Here is a 26,846-nt window from a genome sequence, read left to right on the forward strand (position 1 = left end):
CTGCTACAGGATTCTGCTGCGGAAGCTTCATCATTATGGATTTCGGGGAGTTTCATCTTCTTGGTTTGCTTCCTATCTGCAAGATCAGCAACAACGAGTGCTTGTAGGATCTAAGTACTCTGATTACCATCCTATCACCTTGGGAGTTCCTCAGGGTTCAGTTTCAGTGGGCCTATACTTTTTCTCCTATACATAAATGATCTTACCAATCTTAATGTACGGGGGAAATTTACTCTATTTGCCGGTGATACCACACTTCTTTGGCACAGCCAGCAGATCTTCAGGCAGTAAATCTCTGGTTTGAATCAAACTTGCTGTCACTAAATCCTCAAAAAACCAAATTATTGTGTTTTAAGTGAGCTCTAGACCACGTGCCTTTTTTTAATTCAGTAGTTCAGCAGTTTGATAATACAAAATTTTTGGGTATATTCATTGACAGAGAACTCAGATTTAAAGAGCATATCCTCGGTACTTGCAAAAAGGTGTCTGCAGGTTATTTTGCAGTCAGAGCGGCTACTCTGGAGCTTGGCATGGAGTTGGGAAGATCTGTATATTTTTCATTAATTGAATCCCACCTTAGGTATGCCATTTGCTTCTGGGGTAATGCAGCTGCCTACCTTCTACAAATGCTGCTTGACCAGATTAGATTTTATTGTTTATTTTGGAAAAAAGTTTTGTCCAAATCCTTTGTTAGGTAGTGCCCTTTTCATTTCTTTAATAGTTGACTTTTTAATTTTATTAAGCGTTAAGCGATCGCGATTGTAAACCCTTCAGGTTAGGTTAGGCTTAGGTTATGTTTCAATATTTATTTTTCATTAGTTAGGTTATTTCATACTTTACGTACACATTCTTGAAAAAGTTGAAAATTTCAATTTTTTTTATCCTCATCTAGGATTTTTTGTTTTTGTAGTACTTGCTGATATTTTCCAGGTAAGTTTTTCCTTTATATCCTTAATTAGTATAATAAAAATCAATGAAAAAACAGATCTGCAACAATGAGTACTACTAGGGATAAAATAGAGAACTTGAATGGAAATGATGAATTGAACAAAGCATCCCTTTTTACATCTAGTATTGTTTTAATTCATTCACTATCTTAATTGTATCACATAAATTATAATTATAATTAGAATTGTTTATAATAATAATAATATTAAGCATAGTTCAAATTTTTGTGTATTAAGATTCTTACAAAAACCCTCCAAAGTTCTTGCACATTCTTAACCACCATGAGCAAATTCCATTATAACAATATTTTTTTCAATGCAGTTGTCCTTACTATAATTATAGAGATGTGCAGATAGTATCTACTTGATACTTTAATATCTAATACATGTGAAGATTAGAAGTAATTAAATCCTTCGACCCCAACTACTCGTTACTCGAATACTTTTTTGAATCCTAAATTTCCAAGTCATTGGTGGCTGCTTATGTGTACTAAATATATTTTATAAGTAAAATATGTAATAAATAAATATATATATAAACATACACAAAAGCTATATATAAAAATAAACATGCACAATTTTATAAATTAAAGCGCACATTAGCATAGCACAATCTTGGTTCCACTCTTATCTTGAGGGTCTTCGTCAGCTCATAACAGTCTTATGTTTGTGCTAAATATTTCCAGTAAAATATCAGCTGACTGCTTTGCCATTAGGGTTGTAAGTGAGAAGCTTGGTTCAGGATTGGATAGGACCTGGATAGGAATGCCAGCAATTATCTTATCTAGTCCCTAAACTACCAATTCCCACATCCACTTTTATTCAGAAATCAATTTTTTGTGAGGGTATTAAGGTATTCAATCATATGTCATGTGACCTCAAAGAAGTTAATGGCTTTAGACATAGTCTTTAGATTTTAATAGGGAAGGCCTAACCTTGGCTAATTTTATGCATAGCTTCTTGTCACAGTGCATGTTTTTGTTTGTATGATTTTGGATTTTTCTTTATATAAATTTTTATTGATATTTTAATGTCAGACTATTTGACTAAAATATAAAAGCAAATGTGCATTCCATTTTATTACAACTGTTAGTAGGGTGAAACTAGCAGTTACTGGACAGTTAAGCTTTTTTGGAATTTCAAATTGCTGCCACTGTAGTATTTTTTAACTGATATTTTTTTGCCTATGCCTGATATTAGTACATATATCCTATTTTATGCCAACGGGTTTGAAATATCCTTAATATTAAAGTTCTTTTAGAAAATGTGAAAAGTCCTAAAACGACTCCGAAAATCTAGTTATTGGACAAAAAATTCAATTACTGGACACGAAATGTTCATTTATTGGACACAGGCAAAGCAAATGAAACTGGAGCTCTACGGTTTCAGAGGAACTGCCCTTGAGTGGTTTCGTTCCTACTTATCAAATCGTGTCCAGGCTGTCAAATTTAATGGTGGTATCTCTAAGGAACTTAATATAAATGTGGGAGTTCCGCAAGGATCAGTACTTGGTCCTTTACTTTTTCTCATTTATGTGAACGATCTGCCACAACTGCAGGTAACTGGCAAATTTACATTGTTTGCCGATGATACCACCATCCTCTGGCACGACTCTGATGTTTCTCAAATGGAGGCAGTGCAAATACGTGCAGATTTGTTAAAAATAAAAGACTGGTGTGATGCAAATTTTTTGACATTTAATGTTTCCAAAACAAATATCCTTAATTTTAAATGTAATACAAATGATATATGTTTGAATAATGAAGCCATCACCATGCCACCGTTCAGTAAGTTTTTGGGTCTTTCCATAGACAAGTTCCTTAAATTTGAAGACCATATTGTGAATGTATGTAGAAAAGTCTCATCAGGCTGCCACCAGTCTTAATTTCTCCATCGCCAGATCTGCATATTTCGCGATATAATGAAAACGCGCTATGGTGAATTTTTCAATTATTAGCATTTAAGTATTTTTCAAAGTTTTATATAATTTTATTTTATTTTAAATTAGTTTCTCGTTTTTATTCATTTAATGTACAGTCTATTGGCTTTGTCTACAACTTCTATGTTTATATTGACAATAAAGCATTTTTAAGTTTGAGAGTTTTGAGTTTGCAATTAGTAAAAGCAAATAAAAACTTGAAATTACCTACTTAGTGTAAAAAAATTTATTAAAAAGTTCTTCGACGTCCATGTCGTCATTTCAATTATTTTCTGACATCTGGTCCACTTTTTTCCTATAGTGTTCAAGATCGTCTATTCATTATTTCTTCCTCACTTTCTATTTCTCCTGGGTTTTTGTAAATTTTGCTATTGACTTGACCGTTCTCATCTACTTCATATTCCTCTCAACTTCCTAGTTGTTTCAGTTCATTGCCATCTTTTTTTTCTGTGTATTTATTTCATTATCTTTCTTAACGCAAAATTCTTTTGATTGTTGATCGGTGTTACATTCATTGCTGTCTATTTCTTTGAGGTTGGATTCCTTGCGGTCACATCTTTCAATATCTCCTTCACTTTCTATTTCTGAAATAACATCATCATCATCGCTTTCCATAGTATAACACAAGTGACACATGAATAAATCGTCATCATCTTCTTCAGGAACATGTTCGTTATATTTCTTCGGAATACATAGTCGGTGAATTCTTTTCTTGCAGCTATCACATGTGAGGTAATTATTTTGGATTGTACGAACTTTGCATACAAGCATGAATTATTTTTGTCAGTATCTCGTGTAGTCTTTTTAAAAGCTTTTGCTGCTGCACTCTCTTCTCTTCTTCGCTTTCTCTCTAATTTATTATTTTCTAATTTTAACATTAAGGCACGCTTTGTCTCAAAACTTTCCCGGTACTCTCTTGATGTTATAGCAAAGGAGATTTTTTCGATATTTCGTTTTTCCTATATTTTTACATGTTGACGGCAAGCTACAAGTGTCCTTACTAGGTTTTATGACAATGTTTTGTTTACATTTATTTTTTTAATTTCTGGTTCCCTTGAAGGCTGGTTTTCAGATGGATCTAGTTCAGGTTCAGCCTCAGTCGAGTAAAACACCTCAGTAGCAAACGATTCTGATATGTCTCTTACGTCAAAGTCTTTTTTTTTAACATGTGTCAATGAATCAGGTTTTTCAAAATAACTCCATATTTTGTACAAAGCCAAAAATTACTTCGGTAATACCTTCCTTAACCAAAAGATCATCGAATAACTTACATCTTTTACTTAAAACTTCACCAGTCAAAGTAATAAATGATCTATAGTCCATACGCGGGGGCGGCATTTTTACCTAAAAATGTGGTAAGGTGATAATTTAAATTATAATAGGTAAATAAAAAAGTTTTTATAATATTACCTCAACATGCTGATTTCCTCCCAAACACTTAGTGTAATCAACAGCATCTGGGTTAAAAGGGAATAAACCACATACACGAAATCCATTGATTAAAGTGTCTCTTTTAATATTATCTGCCACTACTTTCTCCAGTAGAGGAGCAAATGTCATTTTATTTAGCACTTCTCCAGGGTTTTCTTCATAAAATTCTCTAACTGCCTTTTTCCATCCCATTTTCATGGGCCGGAACACTGCAACATCGCATGGTTGGAGAATTCTCGTTGCATTTGGATATAAGGCTATAACTTCAATGCTTAACTCATTGCAAAGTAGGCTCAAGTCATAACTTAAATGGCACTTATGCCCATCCAAAAATAATATTACAGGGAATTGTATATTATTATTCACCAAAAACGAATGAAATATATTTTTCACATAATCATAGAACGTATCTGCCGTCATCCACCCATTGTCAGATGTTCCAATGCCCCAATCAGGATCTTTGACAGTCTGACTTATTTTTTCCGGAACTCGCTTGTAAGGATACACTATCATTGGCGGACAAGTTAATCCAGAAGCAGAAAACGAAAACATGACAGTGGTGCTTTCCTTAGATGATCCTTTTTCTACAGAATAAACATTTTTTGCGCCTTTTCTAGCAAAAACTTTGCCATTTTCTGGGCAAATCTGAAACCCGGATTCATCGTCCTTGTAAATTCTTGAAGGGTCATCAATGATTTAGTTTTTGGAACTAAGATAACTATTTATATCTTTGAACCATTTTCGAATATCTGCTTCTGACACACAAGCGCTGGCACCACTTACTGCTTCACTTGTCCGCTGTACAGTTGTTGGATGTCTTTTTAAGAAAGCTTAAAATATAAAGTGGCATCTATAAATATTTTCCAAGTCGGTATATTCTTTGTTGCCTAATTACCTTAAACCAACTATCGCCAGGTCTGTTATTTTTAAAGGAATTAGGACGTGGATTTTCAGTCAAAAATTTTTGGACGCTATTTAAAATGTCCTCTCGTTTTCTAGGGAATCCTTTTGTGGCCAGCTCTTCTATCCACCTGCAAAATTAAAAACAGTTATCCTGATATTTCAACATCTTACCTAACTAAATTAACTTCACCTTACAAGATCAGACTCTTCTCTTGCTGAAAGAATTGGATTTGGACCGCATGTGTCTTTATGTCCAGGATTTTTTATTTTGAATTCCAGCGTTGACTTAGGTACATCGTATTTATGTGCCGCATTTCTATATGACATTTTGTTATTTTTTACTTCATGTATCGCGGCTTCCATCGATTCCGCATTGTATTTATTTTTCTTGGGCATGATTGAAAACTATAGATACAAAAAAAATCATGTTTCAGTTATAGGACAGAGTATAAATAGAGGCTACACTGTGATTATTAACACCAAAATCGAAGTACTGGAAACAGGAGAAGATGCACAAAAATTACACACAAAAAGTGTATAAACTTTGCAAAATGCAGTTATTGGACAGATGTCCAACAACTAAAAAGAATCATATTTTAAAGTCAGTTATTGGACACCCCTCTAAAACATAACCTAAATTAAATATATTGATATAAACCTTAAAAATACTTACTTTTACTAGACCACTACGTTGTATATTTATGCGAGCACTTTGGTACAATTTCACTGGTAATTACAACACTAAAATTCACCTAAGGCTTTTTAAAATAGGCTTAAGGAAACTCACTTTTTTGTGCTTAACCACAGAATCTCACAATTAGCGTGAAAACAGAAATGTCATTTATGTCTATATTGATACCAATAGTATAATGGCGACATCTCAATAATATTTAGCAAACTACTAAATACAGAATTCTTCTTCTTAGTTAAAATAATGGAATGTCCAATAACTCGCAGGTGTCCAACAACTGGTAGGTTTACCCTATTAGGTTTTTCTTTTTTTTTTGACAAGCATCTTTTTACTGTTTTTTTATCTGTTTCCGTTGTATATTATAAACTAACATTTTAGCTCAGTGAGCTAAACATTTAGACATACAACAGAAAAATCCAATTTTATTCTTAATTTTGTTACACATGATTACTGAATATTAATTGGGGATCTAACATAACACCCGAGTACTTAATGCTAGAAACAAAATCATTATCACCTCCATTTATAGTAACTATTATGTCCCAAACCACAAAAGTTCTGACATAAAACCTTAGAACTGATCACCATACATTTTGCCTATAAGCTATTTAATTTAAATTTATTTTGACAAAACCATTCATACAATAATTGGAGTTCTTTATTTAAGATTATGGTGATGTGCCTAAAATCTTTGTCAGAAAAAGATGTTAAAGTATCATCCGCAAATAAATTCATAAATGAAACTCCACACAATTTTCCCTTTTTCTCCACACATTTTTCCTACAAGATTACAAATCTTGTATCCATATTATAAATACCATATAAACCAAGTTTCTGTACAACTATATCCTGGCAATAGTCTCAAATGCCCATTTTAGCTCTACAAATACACTAATTTTTTTTTTAATAATATAACCCTTCCACTCAGCACACACATATTGGAAAGTTCTAAATCCCGATTGGTCGTCATATAAGATTTCATTTTTAATAAGTTTATTAGTCAAAGGTCACCTATTTCACAAGATTTAGATACTTTTGGAATAGGAACTATAAAGCTTTTATTTAAGTCATCAGCGATTTTACCTGTAGTTAATAATGTATTAATTAAATGGCGGGGAAATTTTAACACTAAAAAGGTTCTTTAAAAGTGTTATGCTAAGGTTTAATCCACTTTTTTAAGTCAAACATATTTTTTTTAAGCTAGAATAAGGTAAATGGTTAACTAGATTGCATTTTTTACATATGTATATACATATACATATATATGATATATTTACATTAGTATCAATGATGTTCAGTGATCATTATCAATGATTATCAGTGATTTTGGGAAGTTTTCTAGAAGCTTCATTTAACTTTCCGGAGCTCGCGCGCGAACTCTCACTCCGCAACTATTTTATTTTGTCGTTAATTTCGACAATCGACAACCCGCAGCGCTGTAATATTAAGTATCTTTCTATCCCGGGTTCTCCTACAGTCAGTGCTCCTTTGTGCATTGGTGTGTGCGTTTATTGCCAAATTATAGCCACTGCGGACTCTGAGTCCGCGCACGAGCGTTCAATTTAAATATTTTTTTGCGTTTTTTTTTTTGTTAAACTTGTTGTGCAATGGTGAGTGTTAGTTTTTATTATTAAAATTTAAGACATATTATTATTATTTGCACACTTTTATAGATGGCGTGCTCCTGGAGAGGAGGCTCGTTTGCAAAAGCTTATGCAAGAATGTTTGGAAGAAGATGATGAGGAGCCAAAGAGTGATTTTGAAGGCCAAGAAGATGATGGAGAAGAAGACAATTTAGAAAGGCAAGATTTGGATAGTGATACCGAACAAGAAACTTCGGAGACTGAAGTCGCTAGGGGAAATTACCCTGTGTTTATTGGCAAAAATGGAACTGAGTGGGCCAAACATATGACGAAAAGAAATGTGAAAACCAGGGCGGAGAACTTGATAAAGCATCTTCCAGGGGTAAAAAGACCTGCGAAAGACCTAAAAAGAGAAATTGACATTTGGAAGCTTTTTTTACAGACGAAGTACTGAATTCGATAGTCGAAAATACAAACAGACATATTGCCATGAGTAGAGGCAATTACCAATGTGAAAGAGATGCAAAAGACACGGACATATTAGAAATACAAGCACTGATTGGATTGCTTTATTTATCTGGGGTATTGAAATCTAATCGACTTAATATTGAGGAAATATGGACACAGAATGGTACTGGCGTCGAGCTTTTTCGACTAACGATGTCCCAATGTCGATTTCGATTTCTGCTAGATCATTTACGTTTTGATGATTTGGCAACTAGAGACGAACGAAACAGACTGGACAAGCTAGCCGCCATCCGGACAGTGTTTGATACAGTTGTTGGTCACTTTGATTTAGCCTATACACCTTTTGAATGGCTAACAATAGACGAGAAGGTAGAAGCATTTCGGGGGCGTTGCAACTTTAGGCAGTATATACCTAGCAAACCCAATAAATATGGGCTAAAAATATTTGCTATGGTAGACCCCAAGACTTTCTACACCTGCAACATGGAGGTTTACGTAGGAAAGCAGCCTGAGGGTCCATTCCATCGAGTAATTCTCCCACTGCAGTGGTTTTTTTTTTTTTTCAATTACTTTATTGTCGAAAATTTGGTACATGTACACGAATTTTATTGACAAAGCTTCAGAAAATAAATACAATCAAATCAGACTTTACAAAACAAATATAAAAAATATATACAACATATAAAATGCCTAAAAAAAAAAAATGCAAGAGAAAAATGTTACAAACAAAATCCTTATAAAACAAAATATATGCATGTAGACAAAGGTAGCAGAGATAAAGGGACACATAAAGGTACGTTCAAAATTAAAATTAACAGATTAAAAGCTTAGCATCTACTACACAGCATCCTCAGCCTTAAAAAAGTCTTCAATCAAATAAAAGGCTTTTAGAAGCAAATATGACTTCAGTTTACAACGAAACTAGCGCAAAGACTGAAAACTTCTTAATTTCACGCTAATGTGATTATAAATCATTAAACCGCGATATATAAATGAATCTTTGATAGATGTAAAATGAGGAATAGGAAGGGGAATATTATTAATCTGTCTGGTAGGATAACTGTGATGTCGGATTGGAAAACTCTTCTTATTTTTGAATATTAAACGTGCAGTTTCCAAAATAAATAATGATGGTAGGGTCAAAATACGGCTCTCTTTGAAAAGATTACCACAATGCATTCTAGAATGGGCCTTAAATAAACTTCTGACAGCCCTCTTTTGCAGCACAAAAACAGACTAAAACAGATAATTTGAACATGCACCCCAAAATGGAAGAGCATACCTTAAATGCGACTCGAACAAAGCAAAGTACACATCACGAGCAACATCTCTCCCTAGTTCATGAACGGTTGCCCTAACAGAGAAGCAGCCAGAAGCAAGTTTTTTATTTAACTTTATTATATGGTCAGAAAACTTTAAATCTTTATCAATGACTAAACCAAGAAATGCAGAATTGTCTACCATGTCCAATGCGTTCTCACCAAAATCAAGACTCTCAGCTTGAAAATTGAAACCAATAATATGGGACTTTGACATATTTAAGCAAAGTTGATTGGAATCACACCATTGCTTTAATTTCAGGAGATCGGCTGCAACATCTCTGACAAGCTGCTTGGGATCTTTATTCGACCATAAAACCGTTGTGTCGTCAGCAAACAATGTAAAATGTCCACATATGCTAACACACTACACCACAATCCACAGACTCCCTACCAGAAAAGTCACCATTAAGGTACACAGACTGCTCGCGACCAGACAAATAGCACTCAAACCACTTCAGTGCAACACCCCTAACTCCATAAGCAGAAAGCTTCTGAAGCAGTATTCTATGAGTCACACAATCAAAAGCCTTGGACAAGTCACAGAACACCGCCGCAGTCGCCTCTCTTCCATTAACACCCTGGAGAAGTTTGGACAAGAAATCAAACATAGCGTCAGAGGTGCTTTTCCCTGATAGAAAACCAAATTGTTCATCTCGAAGAACCCCTTCCCCCAGAAGAAACCTTAAAAGATGATCCTTCATAAGTCTTTCAATCAGCTTAGATAAAGTAGACAAAATTGAAATCGGCCTATAGTTGGATGGACTAGAACGATCACCACCCTTATAAAGAGGCAAAATTTTTGCTAATTTTAGGCAAAGAGGAAATGTGCCCGACTAAAATGAAATATTAATAGCATCAGAAAGAGCCTGAATAGCACTCAAAGGAAGTTTTTCCAATAAATTCACTGAAATACCATCGTCACTAGATGCCCTTTTCTTTTTCATCGATCCTATAGTGCAAAAAATCTCCTTGGGAGTAGTGGGGCTGAGGTAAAATGAGTTTCCACTAGTGGTAGGTAAAAATTTGAGAGGGTCATAAGTGGAAGAGAGACCCTTTGTGAGGATATCAGCAACCGAACAAAAATACTTATTCAATATGTCAGAATCAATCTGCACTTCTTGAGAGTCATTACTTCTGGACACAACCTCATTAACAATTGACCACGCTTCGCGTTGCTCATTGGAGGAATATTTCAAACGTTTGGAATAATAGAGTCTTTTCGCCTCACACACAACTTTCCGGTAAACTTTTCGATATCTCGAGAATAGCGACAATACAAAATTATTTATCGGGTAGAACTTTTTGAAAATACCAAAAAATCTAAGATTACGACCGGAAATGCGAATACCAGGAGTTAACCATCTTTTCCGGTCCCTAAATCGATTTTTTAATGGGTGAACGGAAAAGTATCTATCAACTAATTTTGAAAGAGATGCGTGAAATGAAGCAAGAGCATCCTGCTCACAAAATATTGAGTCCCAATTAAAAGACCGACATCCTGCGTCAAAAGACCGGAAGTTCCTTGTGCTGTAAATTCTACCCAAACCTCTGGATTTGTATCTTTTTCTGAATGGCACCTGAGCCAGGATGGCATTATGATCAGACAAAGCTGGATCAAATACATTACAAATTACATTCTCCTGTATATTGGAGGCAACATAGTCAATGGTTGTTGATGTGGTACCTGTTACACGCGTAGGGCTGTTAACATGCATAGAAATATTAAAAGAGGAAAGCAAATTAATTAAATCCAATGTAGCCCTATTCTCCCCATCTTCAAAATCTATATCGCCAGCAAGAATTATAGTATTTTTAGGAGAAAATTTGAAAAGGAATTGTTCAAGCCTATCCAAAAAAGTACTTATACTACTATTTGGGGAACGATACATACACACAATATAATAATTGGCTTTACCAGAATAAACAATTGAGAATTCAAACTCCTTTTCGACACTAAGATCATCAAAATCGCCAAAACCAACAAATCCGTCGCAAAAACATTGATGCACAAGAGCCACAGTGCCACCATATCCAAGGCCAGCCCTACAGAATTTGGAAACTACAGAGTAGCCAGGAAGGGAAATTGGTTCCTCATTTCTCAACCAGTGCTCAGTAAGTAAGACAATGTTTGGAAAATTTAAACTGTCTAAAAGTATATACAAATCATCAGATTTACCGCGCAGTGATTGAATATTCAAAAGCATAATAGAAATGCATGCGTCAAAGTTGCCTACCCTAAAAAAGAAGAATTAACCAAGGCATCAGCTGAAGTAGAGTTAAGAGTAAGAGTGGTGCAGAGATTGTGCGAATCAATAAAAGGAACCTGTAGTAATATTACAGTTGACAACTGGTTTACCAGTATGGAGCTACTCAATTCCCTTCAGTCCGATTTCAAGCTAACTTAATTAGGTACAGTTAGAAAAAACAAAAGGGAATTGCCACCTGAATTTTCGAATCCTTTGGGTCGTCCACTTTTATCGTCCATGTTCGCCTTTCGTCATAACTGTACTTTAGTATCATATACACCAAAAAAGAAAAAAAAACGTGCTGCTTTTATCAAGTATGCATTTTGACGATAAAATAGATGCTTCTACTGGAAAACCAGATATGATATTGGACTACAACTCATCTAAAGGAGGTGTTGACTGTGTGGACAAGCTATGTGCGTCTTATAACTGTGCACGTAATACAAGAAGATGGCCCATGGTTGTGTTCTATTCGTTACTCAATGTATCGGGAATAAACTCTTTTGTTGTTCATTCAATGAATAATAATGAAAGTATACGACGAAGAAAGTTTTTGCGATCTTTGTCATTTCAATTAGTGGAGGGCTATATTCGCCGTCGAATGACGCAAACTATTCCTAAGGCTACGCAATTGAGAATAAAAGAACTTTTCGGACTGGAAACACCTACACCTGAGCCCCTGCCAGCAGGACAACGTGGACGTTGCTCATACTGCGATAGAAAAAAATAGACCTTCTCGTTTTTTTTTGTGTTGAATGCCACAAATGTGTTTGTTTAGAGCATTCACTTGTTATTTGTCATGAATGTTGTTTGACCTGCTGTTGTTGCTGGTTTTGAGGAGTCGGAGTTGTGGACGACATGTTGATCTGGTTTTGATGGATTTCGTTCGGACCGATACGGCTACAGGTGGCGGCCAACAGGGCTAAGGGAGAGGGAGACACGACGTTCGTCACCAAACCGTGATGAGATTCCTGGGAATATAAATTATCGTTCATCATAAAACTTAAATCAGGCCTAAAAAGACTAGGTCAGTGGAGTAACAAGAATGCTCTGGATCTAAATATTGCAAAATGCCACTTTATTATAGTTTCAATGCTTCATCAGGAGCGACCCTAACGTCTACACTATCATTTTTCATTGACACAATCGTTTCAGAATGAAACACATTTTTATTTTTAATTTCTAGAAAGTTTTTATATGTTGTTAAATGTTTATTTTAATTTTTTTGTAGCTATAAGTTTTGTTAAAATGCCAAAATCAATGTATTCGATGAATAAAATCTTAAAATAAATAAAAATTAACTTTTATTGCCAATAATTTTTAGAAATATGCACATTTGAAGGCTGCATGCGAGAGTCCTTTCCAAAATACTTAGCGCGAGCTCCGGAAGGTTAAGTTGTAGTTATTTGTTAATATATGATCAATTAATATAACAGAGCAATTTGTAATTCTAGTCTTCTGAGACTTAATCTGTTTGAGACCCACTTCTTCTTGTTCCTGAATCATCTTTTAATTAATCAATATTAATATTATATCACAACTTTATAATGATTTCAGTTGTCTTCCTCTAAATATAATGTAAAATTTCGAGCCACTGCATTGGGAGATCTACTTTTTAGGTTATATTTCCATTTTTTACTTTAAAATTCCTATACATCCATTATTTATTACATTACCATTTATTACCTATACATCAATGTTATTTCAGAGTGTTTTCTTATAGACAATCTGAAATGGAAATCATAAACCCACAAGATTCTACCACTCCAAACAATAGAAACAAGCGGAAACGTAAGAAAACTTTCTTACAGAATGCAAAAAAATATGCCAAAAAGGGGTATTACGGGAGAGGATCCCATATGGATGCAGATACATATCAATATTTTGTTCGCATATTGGAGGCATATAAAGAAGGATTTGAAAGCAATGAAGATAGAGGTAATATACTTAGCAAATCAGTTATAAAGAAGAGTGTTTAATTGTTATTGTTGATATTTTCAGATGCCTTTGTGGAAAATGTTTTTGAACAAACTATTGATAAAGAAATAGAATGTTCATGCAACCAGGTAGGATGTAGGGTTATAGAAACCCTGCTCCCTTTTGCCAATGATCAAGTCTTACAAAGATTTATGAACAAATTTAGTGAAGATTTAAGGCCTTTAAGTAAAGACCGATTTGCTAGCTTTGTATTGCAAGCATTGGTATCCATTGCTTGTAGAAAAACACATTTAAAAGAATCTAATGAAAATACCTGTACGTATGAAACATTTGTTGTTAAAATCAGTAAATTTTTATTAAACAATTTAGAAGACTACGCTTGGGATAATTTTGGTAATAGAATTATTAGAACATGTTTTTCTGGTTTGGCCCAAATAGTTGAAGACCAGAAGAGGCCACATGCAAAAGGCGTCAAAATTGATAATCATGAAATTGCTTTGGATGCTCCATTGAAACCAGAATTTGTAGAGATAGTCAAAGAATATGGAGAAAGATTATTGGTATGGCCACAATTTAGTCAGTTATGCAGTTTAGAGTTAACATCTGGTATGTTACAAGTCTTGTTAAAAGCTTTAAAGAAATGCGATAACAATCTGCTAAAAAAATACCTAAAAAAACTATTAAATGAGCATTTTCTAAAAGAATCTGATGAAAATAATACTTTACCTCCCGGGTTTATGTCTACAAGTATGCTAATGCTTTTAGAGACATGCTTACAGGTTGCTGGCAAAAAAGATTTTAATGCATACTGGGAAAAATTGTTTTGTGGAAGGGTACTGAAATTGGCTTGTATGAGAAGCACCAACTTTGCAGTACAAAAATTAATTGGTTGTTGTTATAATAAGGAACAGGTAAGCATTTAATTGGATAATTCCTAATAGTACAATAAGTTATGTAAAAATAGGTTTTTTTGCATTTACAAAATTTGAAAAAAAGTGTATGAAGCAAAATAACAGTTGTGTTCATAATAAATATACATTAAGTGTTTTCTTATTCACTATTATACTCTGAGTAATGCAGCTTTAAAAAGAGAATCTGCATTTAAGTGTAGGGTAAATTATGAATTAATATTGAAATACTTATTTTTCTTAAAATGGGACTTGCATTTAAAAGGTTTTTAGATTAAGGAGGTTTATTTTAAGGTTGCTCTAATATTTGTTTTCCACCCTGGAACACATGCAGGCAAGGGCTGTATTTGAGGAATCATTATATTTTTACTCTACATTCATTTTATCAATAGGCTCTTTTTGTGGAATATTTGAATGAGATTAATTGCACTAAAAGGGTCATACAGCAAAGATGTTTTAAAATAAAACTCCAATTTATGAATTAGTTTTTAAAAAACAATTAAATTCCTTTCCATGTTAACTGATTCAGAAATATCTTGGAGTTTTAGTAGCATTTCTTAAATATAAAATAACCATTCAAGTGTTTTAAATATAGTGCCCACTCTTTAGTACAAACTACAAAAATACCCAAACATCTCATTTCCCAGGACTATTAGTCTCTGTTTAGCCACTAGCAAACGTTTATTACTATATATTTTCTTTTCTAGTTTGACTCAATTTTTGAAGAATTGCACAATAATTTTCAAGAAATTCTTGAGAAAGGCCATCCAGCAGTCCTTCTAGCACTATGCGAAGGCTGCAAAAGGCTAAGTTCCAAGCAAGGAGCATTTTTTCAGGTAGGAAAAGGATTTTTTTAATTACAGTAAAAGTTCTTTATTCGCGAGGTATACGTTCCGGAAATATGCCGCGAATAAAGAAACCGTGAATATGGAATGGTAATTTATAGGGGATACGTTCCTAGGTGACAAAATAACAAACAAGTACATACATACATATAGTTTGACCGTCGGATCTGTGTCTACGAAAAGAATGCAGGCGAAATTTTGAAGCGTTGTCACGTCTTACTGCAAAAATGAAATAGTATTGAATAAAAAGTAAATATAATAGTAAAATTAAGCTATTTAATCATAAAAAAGATAATAAATAATGTAATGCAGTTTTAACCATATTTGTTAGTTCTATTTGCTAATGTTTTGCATATTATAAAATCCAATATTGACTAACATTTATCCGAAATTCCTAATAAAACTTACAAAGTCGGCAACGTCGTGCTTTCGCGGAAGCATCTCGCTGTTTGGGTACAGGTGATTGGTTGATGACATCGCGGCCATTAATTTATTATTTTTATGCAGCTCTCTGTCTTTCTCTATCTTATTGGATCGCATCCTACCAGGTTTTGTGTAATTTTCGGAATAATATCGATTTCCTGCGGATTCAGTGGCGGCGGCGTATGTTAATACTTTTGAGCTATTAAACTGTTTTTATTGTTGTATTTTTAGGTACCTACTTAATTTATGACTTTTGAGTAGTGTAGCATAGTTTAGTTTATTTGTTATTATTGTTGTTGTTTTGTGTTATTTGTTTCTTTGTTATTAAAGTTCATAATTTTCAACAGTTTTTGTGTTATTTACGTTAAAATGAATAACTTTATTCATAGAAAGACAATTCATGGCCAGGCAAGGGAAGTGATTGCGAATGTTTATAGGTAAGTAAAATGATAATAAGAGAATTATAAAGCCTAAGCACAGTTATGAAAAAAAAACATTAAAATAAAATCATAATTTATGCGACACTAAATTTCAAAAATTATGTACCTAATGTTGTAATAAATAAAAATCATATTCAATGAAATAAAACCAGGCTCGATTGCTTTACAAACAAAAAAGATTTAAAGTTAATGTTGGTTATTTTGAATATAAAATGTCTATAAATATAATTAATATGAATCGGAACGACGACTAAAAAAAATCGAATATCAGGATTATATACTTCTTGTACAAATTTTTAGGGTTTGCGATGAAGAAGCTACCAATAACTTCGTTAATCTACCAGTAAAGCGCAAACTTGAAAGAGTATCTCAATATACTGGCGTAAGCATTTCAATGGTGAAAAAAATTCACAAAGAAGATGAGGAAAGGATGCGGACGGACCCCAACAAAATGCTTTCTAGTCCCGGCAAAAGAAGACCGCGAATGACGAAGGTGGAACAAGACGACAACTTTCATTTTCAAATAGTTAAACACCTAATAAATCGATTTTATATGGGTTTAAAGTTGTGCCTACTACCAGAAAGCTGTTGCAAAAATTGCCAGAAGAAGAAAATTTTCAAAAAATAACATCTTTAAGGTATAAATACCTAAGAGAAATAAAAAAACACCGAGCCGAAGGTCGCAATATTGTCTATTTAGATGAAACTTGGATAGACAATGACCTAACGTTTAAAAAATGCTGGCAGAGTGAGACTGTTACTGGAGTGGTTAGCAATATATCTTCAACAGGTACAAATTGATTATACTTATTTAACTAATAATTAAAATCATACATATTATGTAGTAAATTCAATGTTTAAACAGCATAATTCGGATTATCTGCCGTGCTCTTTCCCTCGCGATATCCAGGTATCGAGTACGGCACTCTTATTTTAAGTGAATAAACTAAGTAGGTGTATTACAATTTTGTGTTTTCTTTACTTTACTTTTATCTCAAACTTCCCTAATCTTGTCTGTCACTTTTTTATTACATATTTACAAATAAAATATTTTAGAAGACCTTAATTTCCAAATTAATATCTTACCTACAAGTACCTATTTTAAAGTTAAAACCAAACCATATTTTTTAATATTTAATACATTCAAATCTGTATAATCGGTTTATAAAATTTCGCACGTCACTGGCCATTTCATGAATGAAATGAGGCGGGTCTAGTCTACAACGACGTTCCCCGCACCGACACCGCTTAGCTACAGATTGGTTGGGCAGACTTTAACTGGAATAAATTCAGTTAAAACTAATCAAATTTTATCTCGCAAAATTCCTGAGACCCGTCGATTTTTTGTTTATTTTTTTTCACATTTCAAGATAGTTTTTTATTTTTTCACCTACAGGGAGGGTCCAAATTCACCCAAACTTCAAATGGAAAGCCACTTTTTTTAAACTCTCATTAAAAAGAGCCCTTTTTCTTGATTAAATTGCCGTATTTACTTTTGTGATTATCTAAAGGAGAAATACGAAAAAAAAACATTAAATTATTAAAAGTCTCGAAATATTTTGTGTTGGTAAATTTTTGGCGTGTTTGTTTATTTTATTGGTATCAAGACATTTCCTGACATTGTTGTAGTGTCACTGTTAAAGTGAATTTCAACCAGTGGTTAAATAAGTTAACTTATATTGAAAAAATGCCTTATTTATCCGAATCCCACAAGATTGAAATCTTAATGATGATTGGTTATGGGGACAGAAGTCGTACTCAGCTAGAGTGTGTCCACTTATTCAAGCAGAAATATCCAGATTTGCCACCTATTAACCAAGGTATGGTTAGTAAAATCGAAAGCAGATTTCGAGAAGTTGGGCACGTGAGGGATGTTTCAAGACAAAGTTCTTCTAAAATCGATGAAAACGCCCAACTAAATGTATTGTTAGCGATGGAAGAAAATCCGGTAACTGCAGCCAGAAGAGTAGCTCGCGAAAACTCTATTCATTATAAATCTGTGCTAAAAATTTTAAAAAGTGCAAACAAACAACCTTATAAAATGCAACCCGTTCAATTGGAAAACGATCCAGATCGCAGAGTTCAGTTCTGTAAATTAATGATGAACGCCATTGACGAAAATCGCATATCTTCGGAGTGGATCCTTTTTTCTGATGAGGCTACATTCACCCTAAACGGCCATGTTAATAAGCAGAACTGTCGCTACTGGTCTGACGAGAACCCACACTGGGTAAGGGAAACTAATACACAATATCCCCAGAAAACTAATGTTTGGGCTGGCATAATTGGCAGGCAAGTTATAGGGCCCATATTCTTCAATGATACTTTAACTGGGGAAAGATATCTAGAATTTCTTGAACATGAACTAGTTCCAGTCTTACGTGCCTTATATCCGAGTCAGTTCGATCCAGATTTGTATGATGAAAGAATCTGGATGCAACAAGATGGTGCTCTTTATCTCTATTTAGATGACAATTTTCCAAATAGATGGATTGGTAGAAGGGGTGCAATCGAGTGGCAGGCACGTTCTCTCTCACCCACTTGATTTTTTTCTGTGGGGACATTTGAAAAGTCAAATTTATATGAGCAAACCAGGAAACCTAGACGAACTCAAAGAACGTATTAGGCAAGAAATCCGACAAATATCTCCAGAAGTATTAGAAAATGTCAGAAACGAATTTGATTATCGTCTTGGGCTTTGCCAACAAGTAAATGGTGCTCATTTTGAGCATCTTATACATTAAACGCAACTTTTAATAATTTAATGGTTTTTATTTTTTTTTTTTCGTATTTCTCGTTTAGATAATCACAAAAGTAAATAGGGCAATTTAATCAAGAAAAAGGGCTCTTTTCAATGAGAGTTTAAAAAAAGTGGTTTTCCATTTGAAAAAAAAAGTTGGGGTTAATTTGGAACTCCCCTGTAGGTGAAAAAATACAAAAACTTCTTGAAATGTGAAAAAAATAAACAAAAATCAACAGGTCTCAGGAATTTTGCCAGATAAATTTTGATTTGTTTTAACTGAATTTATTCCAGTTAAAGTCACCACACTGTATACATATAAAAAATTTATTTAATTAAAGTTTTTGACCATATTGATTAATTATTACCTTCAGGCTTAGGCAATGACCTAAAGAATTTTGTAATTTTTTCTTGCTTGGCATTTTTTAAAAGCTCCTTCAATCCATACTTTTGCGTCTCAAAAATAAGACTTCGTTCCATAGATGAAAAAATCACAAAGTTCATTTGCCATTCTTAAACCTTCGCTAAGATTTTTTGAATTAAATGTCACGTTTCCAGTGTTTGTTGAAGCCTCTTCTTCAATAGGTTGTGAATTTAACATTTCCTCCAAGTCTGCAGGCAAAGTTTGAATTTGCACAGATTCTTCGTCATTTTCTGCTGTCAGAGCAGGCCACAATTTTTTCCAGCATGATTTCAATGTGTATGGCTTCAGTTATTCCAATGATTCTTTTATGTTTACAATGCCTTTTGCTATGTCAAATTTCTTCCACCATTCCATAACATTCACATCAGGATCACATTCCATATTATCCAATATGATTTTGAAGGTTCGTCTAATGTAATGGATCTTAAAGGCCTGGATTATTCCTTGATTCGTCAGGTGTAGCAAAGCCGTCGTATTGTGAGGTAAAATATCACTTTTATATTCGGATGCATAGTTTCAAGTTCCCGAGGATGACCTGGTGCATTGTCCAAAACTAAAACTGCTTTTTCTAAAAATAAGTTTCAACTTCAGAAACAAAACAATTTCGAAAGCAGTCACAAAAAATAGCGCTTGTAACCCATGCTTTCTTATTAGCACACCAAAATACTGGCAGGTCGTCCTTGTTTTGATTTTTTAAAGCACGAGGATTAAACGATCTGTAAAGCATTAGTGGTTTAATGAAACCATCACCAAGGTGCATTAGAACATAGCAGCAGTGTAACTCTAAAGTGGCCCTCACACGATCAGTATTACTGACAGTATTTCGAAATACTGACAATAGTACTGATCGTGTGAGGGCAAATACTGATGAACTTTCAGTATACTGATAATACTTTCGGGGTCCTGAAAGTATTTAGGCCGAGCCAAAATACTGATGAAAATATTGATCGTCCGAGCGCAGTAAAGTAAAGTAATTCAGTATTTCAAGTGAAGTCATCGAGGCATCATGGAAACGATGCAGTCTCCTGTAGGGTCACGTTCATCCAGCATATCTTCTGAAGAAGAAGAAACAAGAAAATCAATATCAAAGAGGTTTATTGCAGCTTATAAGTCAATGCCAGAGTTGTGGAATATCACATTGAGAGAGTATTCCGAACGAGACAAAAAAAGACGCGGATACGAAGCTTTGCTTCAAATTTATGTACGTTTAAAGGCACAAGCCACTATTGAAGATGTGAAAAGGCAAATCAATACACTACGTAGTAATTACAGGAAGGAATTGAAGAAAATAAAAGACTCTAAGCGCACTGGTAGTAGTGCTGAAAGTGTGTATGAACCCAGTTCGTGGATATTTTATGAACTTCAGTTTTTAGCAGATGTTGGAATTCCGGAGAAAGGAAGAAGCTCAATAAAACAAAATGAGGTAAGTAAATAGTGTTTTATTGGAACAGGAATGTTACATTTTACATTTTTTAAACAAACCAAAATACCTATTTCGATTAAGTTAAGCCCCTCTTTATTTAAGTAGTTCCTAAAGCGTTCCCTAACTTGCTTAGCGTTTTTTGATGCATTTCGATATGATCCTAAACGAAGCCCATTCAATGTAGTTCGGATCTCTCTGTGCCAATAACGACTTCCCCTGTTTCCTACATTTAATATGTTATTATAATAATTATTTGTATTTGCTGTTTTCATTAAAAAATTGTGTAGATAACAGCAGGCTAAAACAACAACGGTGGCCTTTTCAGGTGATAAATTTATAGCTTTTTGAAATACACCAAATCGAGTAACAAGTATGCCAAATTTCAACTACTCGACGAGCCCGTGACAATTGGTAATTAAAAATCCGGTTTGTCACTGATAAATCCTCTTGGCTAAATGGCTTCAATAAATGTTTGCTCAGCGCAAAGGCATCATCCCCTATAAAAACGTAAGGAAATTTTTCGTCGGTATTTGGCAGTTTTGAGGCATCAGGAATATTCAACCGATTGTTTTGGAACATTTCCCAAAAATCGGTATTGTAAAAAACTCCTCCATCCGATACCCGTCCGTTAGTGCCAACATCAACCATTATAAAATTATAATTAGCATCTACAATCGCCATCAAGACGATGCTGTGAGTGCCCTTTAATTATAGTACCTTGATCTGGAATTCGCTGGTTCAATAATGTGAACTTGTTTTCCGTCTATTGCCCCAAAGTCCTTTGCTATTTTCTCCCATTCGTCTCCGGTTAATGGTATCTAAAAAAACAAAGCATTTAATTCATTGATCTGTTTCCTATTGTTTCAGCGTTCTGAAGACATGCAACAAAAAGAAGGCACTGATAGAACTGAGAAAGCAACAAAAAGAAAAGCTACTGGAAACCAGGATAACCAAGATCGTCAGCAGCTATTATCCATGGTGCGTGAATATCTAACTAAAGACGATGAATATCCCTTTGGGGAGCAAAGTTGAAAAGTCTTATTGACCCACAACAACGAAGGTTGGCGGAGAAATACATAAATGATATTCTTTTCGAGGCGGAACAGGGCACCTTAACCAAAAGCTCCGTCAAAATAAATTGTGACCAAGCAAATTTTGTTGATGTATATTCAAGAGCACCATCAGTTCAAAGTGTATCCGCAAGTTGCAACTACAGTTACACTTCAACACCCATGTTCTCTCCACCAATGCCATTGGATGAAGCACACAACGTTAGTCAAAATCGACAATATTTAGAGCTTCAAAATGTATCCCAAAATCATCAACAAGCCCTTCCAACAGAACACACACCACAATCACCAACAGACCTTCCTACTATACAGACATATTTAAGTTCATTTAAATAAATTGTAATAGCTTCTAATGTAAAATAAAATAATAAAAAAACATATTTGTTTTATGGAAAAATAATGTTTACTTACTTTGATGTAGTCTGCCAATAATTCAATTATGGCGTTGCAAACCTCCATCACAATTTCGCTTATGGTTGTAGGAGAAATGATAGTGGAAAATTTTAGATCCTCAAACGATCTCCCAGTAGCTAAAAATCGTAGCGTCAACGCTAGCCTTTCGTTTGCTGATATTGCTTGCCTCATGTTTGTGTCCTGTTTGGTAATAGAAGGCCTTAGGAGATTGAGAAGTTCATTGTACACATCACTACTCATTCGGAAATAGTTTTGATAATCATCTGGATCCGTGTTATTTATAAAATTTAACAAATGAGTGTATTTTTGACGCTGACCTATCCATTGTTTCATCCAACGTCTCTTTTGCTTCTTGCGTTTAAAACTTGTACAGTACAATATAATGGCAACACAAGCTTTTTGTTTATCGCCCATTTTTTTGAAGAAGAGGAATACGAGAAAGAACGATCACAACAAAACTAAATATTGTATAGAAATATTGATAGTGTGAGGTGAATTTCAAAATATTGATGAAATACTGACAATATCAAGTACTGTCAGTATTACTGATCGTGTGACTTAACTGTTTGGCATTCTCTTATAAAACAGTGCAGTTTCATTTGCATTAAATACTTTAAATACTAGATTTTTTTATCGATGGTACAGTTGATTCGTTGACATTGAATGAGCGCGTGATATCGATGCAAACGACTCTCCAAGGCGTAAACGATCAAGCAATTCTATTTTCACTTTAAGCGGTAGCACAGATTTTTTTCGCGTTAAAACTCGTTTTTCAATTTTTTTCGTCGACATTATAAATTTGGAGGACACGATTTTTGGAACGAATGGAATAACTAATGGAAAAATGAATCGTTAAAACAAGCGAAGCGACTCTTACAGCGAGACCACCCAAAAAAATATGTTTACATTGTATTTACATTAGCGGCCTTTACACGTAACGCCTGCGGAACGCGCGATTGCTCGCATGCAAATTTGGACGGTCAAAATTGCGATCAAAACTGTGCCTCAAAAAAACTTGTAATTTACCAAGAAACTCTTGCGTTTGGTTAAAACTGTTTCGAGCGTAAATCCTTACGATAGCGATTACGTGGCGCGTGGAACGAGACGTGGAATTTGTATTTTTTGAAAAGGTTTAGGAGAGGTTTTCTTTATATTATTTAATTTGTTCATTCAAATATGTCGGTATCTGAGGAAAATAAACGTATAATTGTTATAGTGGCAGCTGGAATAACAATGATGCCCAAAAAATCGAATAAGCGGAAGCGTAGTGTTTGGGTTAAGGATTACCGGTAAGACTTATGTTTAATTACTTTTTTTATTTGTAACGTTTGTAACTATTATTTCGTTTTTTCATCAAAATAATATTACAGGTCCCGGTATAATGATATTCCATTAATTCAACATTTGCGAGAAAACTATCCTGAAGATTATAAAAATTACCTAAGAATGGACAATACTTGTTTTGACTATTTGCTGAATTTGGTAAAAGTGAGAATATTAAAAAAAGACACAATCATGAGGAAAGCCATTGGTGCCGAAGAAAAACTAGTTGCTACTTTGAGATTTTTGGCCACTGGGCGTTCCTATGAGGACTTCAAATTTTCCACAGGGATATCTGCACCAACTTTAAGCATTTTAATACCACAACCTTGTAAGGCTATATACGAGGCATTGAAAGAAGCACATATGAAGGTAATAATGTAACGTTTATTACTATAAACAAACAAAAAATACAAGAATGACAAATTACAATAATTGTATATTCTCTATAATATCTCTATAATAATGTTTCACATTATTTTGCAAACTGTGTTCTATTTCTATTTCACTACTATTTGAATATGACGGAAATGTTACTCCATATATACATATATATGTATAATATAAAAATATATATAGATATATTTTTTTTTAGTTTACCTCGATGGAGGAAGAATGGATGCTAATTGCAAAAGGATTTTACGAAAAATTGCACTTTGTAAACTGGTGGTGCACTAGATGGGAAACACATTCGTATAGTACCGCCTGCCCATAGTGGAGCGATGTATTACAATTATAAAAATGTTTACAGTATCATTCTTCTTGCCTTGGTAAACAGTAATTATGAATTTATTTACGTGGACGTTGGGAAAAACGGAAGATTGTCAGACGGGGGACTTTTATAAAAAATGATTGACTAAAAACCTTAACTTACCCGTTAATACAAAAACTATTAAGAATTTAAATTTTGTGTTCATTGGAGATGGGGCATTTCCCCTGAATGAACATATCTTAAAACCTTATGCTCAAAGAGAATTAGACAAGGAAAAACGAATTTTTAACTACAGATTGTCGCGCGCCAGAAATGTAGTGGAAAATGCATTTGGAATAATTTCTTCTAGATTTCAGATATTCCATAGACCTATTAATATGAAACATGAAAATATTTGTTATGTTGTTCTGGCCATTTGTGCCTTGCATAATTTTTTTCGCAATCGCTCCACTTCTTAGGTTAGTGCAACAACTTTTGATAGGGAAGACACATCACATAATTTGTTAAATGATGGTGACTGGCGATATAATTCAGTTAATATTACAAATATGCAACCGAGTAGATCTACAATTCCAACATCTGCATCAAAAGAAAACAGGGACAATTTTAAATCGTATTTTAACAGCGCCCAAGGTGCAATTCCTTGGCAAGAAGAAATGATTAAGTTGGGAAAATGTTAGTAATCAATAAAATATGTTTGTTTGGAAATAAATAATACTCACATCGTTTTTCTGTTGATTATTATTAGGCTGTGACGTAGTAGATGCGTTAATATTAGATTCTTCACCATATTCAGATTCTATCAGATCTTCGGTAGTTTCCTCGTCAATATTCGATACACTATTAGCCGGAATCTCTTCATCCATGGTGAATTGAAGGAGGTCAAAATACCATAGCACTGGTGTATATAAATTATCTTGCGACATTCCAGACCTTAAGCTATCCTTCACTTTTTTCAACTCTTTTCTAAACGATCCCCTTAGAATCTGATTTTTTTTAACAAAATCTTTGTTAAACTCCGGAAACACAGCTTCTTTACAGAATTTAACGAGTTTATCATAGGCGACATTTTTAAGATTTCGGTTACTGAATTCCTTGCTTTTTATTTGTCAAAGGCATGGATATTATCGGTAAATATTAATAATATCCGTAACAGCTTCTTTGCTCCAACAACGACCGTCCGACATAACGCGCTCCAAAAAGAAACAGTTCAACTGGAACAAATATGTATATAAAATAAAAACATGATCTTTTTATTTCGCTCAGTTAAAGCCTTACGTGTAAAGACTTGTCGAAAATCGCGCGTGCTTGTTCAGAGAGAATCACGCGTTCAAACCTCTCGGATTTATTTACCTTTACACAGAAACACTTACGCGTGCGATTGATCGTGCATTTCGAAAATCGCGCAGTTTAAATTTTCGGTGTAAAGGCCGCTATTCTCAGAAACGCCGACGCGAAGGCGGCCCGAGTCAAAGGAACCAATACGGCGGCGATATAATTTAACAATATTCATACTTTGGGTATAGTTGTAATAAGGTCAATTTTACTTTTTTATTAGTCTATTTGACGATGCGTTTACAAAGGATATTGCGTTGAATCCTTTTTATCAATATATATGTACCGATGCGACGTACTGATTCGATCCGCGAATAAAGAAATTTTTAGCCGCAAATATAGGAATTGGGTCGCATTTTTCAAATCCGCGAATAGTGAAAACGCGACTGAAGGAAGCGCGAATAAAGAGCTTTTACTGTGCTAATATTCACTTATGCTAATAATTATATAATTTGTAGAGTATGATGAAATGCCTAAATTGCTTAGAGCCCGAAGAAAATCAAAACCGATTTACTCTTGCTATGTGTAGATTGCGTCCATTTGATCCAACCAGTCCCGTTTCCGACGAAAATCTTAGTAAAGAAAAATTGAATTTGCAAGGAGCTCTTATGCTACAGCGAATGTTGGAGTTTAATAAGCCTATTAAACTTGTTAATTCTATTTTGAGTATGGACCCAGATGTTTTAAAGATGTTATTTTCTAATTCTATGGGAAGTCATATAGTGGACTCTTATATGACGAGCAGTTTCGTTGGGGAAAGAAGTAGAGAGAGATTGATCTGGAAAATGAAGGTAACTGCTACGACAATAGTTATATTAACTTTAGAGAAACAAAGAAGTCATACTTTCATGTTAAAAAACTATTTCAGGGTAAATATCAAGAGCTTGCCTCATCTAAGTTCGGTTCAAGATCTTTTGAGGCCTTATGGAACGCGGCCACTATGAAAGCTAAATTAAGTATCATGGAAGAATTGGGACATAAAGATGGTGCCTGGTCTAATTCCGAATATGGTAAAATAATTGCAGGAAAAGTGAATTTAGTTATGTTTAAAAGAAATAAAGAGAATTGGAAGAACAGCTATGGCAAGGAAGCAAAGCCTGAAAAGATGTTAGAGGCTATTTTAAAATAATACTATTAAATCTGGTATGATCTATAATGCGTTTTATTTGTAGCTAGAAATATAGTTGTAATTCTTAGAGATTCATGAAATTTGAATTGAATGACATCATATGTATGTATAAGAGTTATAACAGTTATTTAAAATGTCCATTAATAAAAGGTAAAACGACTTAAAAACATGAACTGCATACAAAAAAAAGTTAAT

At 34.0% G+C, this 26,846-nt stretch overlaps 2 protein-coding genes across 7 annotated transcripts; both read left to right on the plus strand.

Annotated features, from left to right (window-relative positions):
• Window positions 1-630: 630 nt before the first annotated feature.
• On the plus strand, window positions 631-26,678 carry LOC126744043 (nucleolar protein 9). 6 transcript variants are annotated; one of them, XM_050451401.1, is made up of 7 exons: window positions 631-694; window positions 893-930; window positions 13,254-13,468; window positions 13,532-14,379; window positions 15,084-15,212; window positions 25,981-26,313; window positions 26,391-26,678. In XM_050451401.1, exons 3-7 carry the CDS (start codon window positions 13,264-13,266, stop codon window positions 26,649-26,651), a joined length of 1,776 nt encoding a protein of 591 aa, XP_050307358.1. In that variant the 5' UTR covers window positions 631-694; window positions 893-930; window positions 13,254-13,263; the 3' UTR covers window positions 26,652-26,678. The 6 variants fall into 6 exon arrangements, with proteins under 6 accessions (XP_050307358.1, XP_050307325.1, XP_050307332.1 ...); XM_050451368.1 differs by lacking the exon at window positions 893-930 and having other exon boundaries at window positions 675-694; XM_050451375.1 differs by lacking the exon at window positions 631-694 and having other exon boundaries at window positions 765-930.
• On the plus strand, window positions 23,332-24,915 carry LOC126744235 (uncharacterized). The gene is made up of 3 exons (XM_050451597.1): window positions 23,332-23,444; window positions 23,526-23,847; window positions 24,071-24,915. The coding sequence occupies exons 1-3, from the start codon at window positions 23,332-23,334 to the stop codon at window positions 24,188-24,190; spliced, it is 555 nt and encodes a 184-aa protein (XP_050307554.1). The 3' UTR covers window positions 24,191-24,915.
• Window positions 26,679-26,846: the final 168 nt, after the last annotated feature.

The sequence above is a fragment of the Anthonomus grandis genome, chromosome 1, assembly GCF_022605725.1.
Source record: "Anthonomus grandis grandis chromosome 1, icAntGran1.3, whole genome shotgun sequence".
NCBI lineage: Eukaryota > Metazoa > Arthropoda > Insecta > Coleoptera > Curculionidae > Anthonomus > Anthonomus grandis.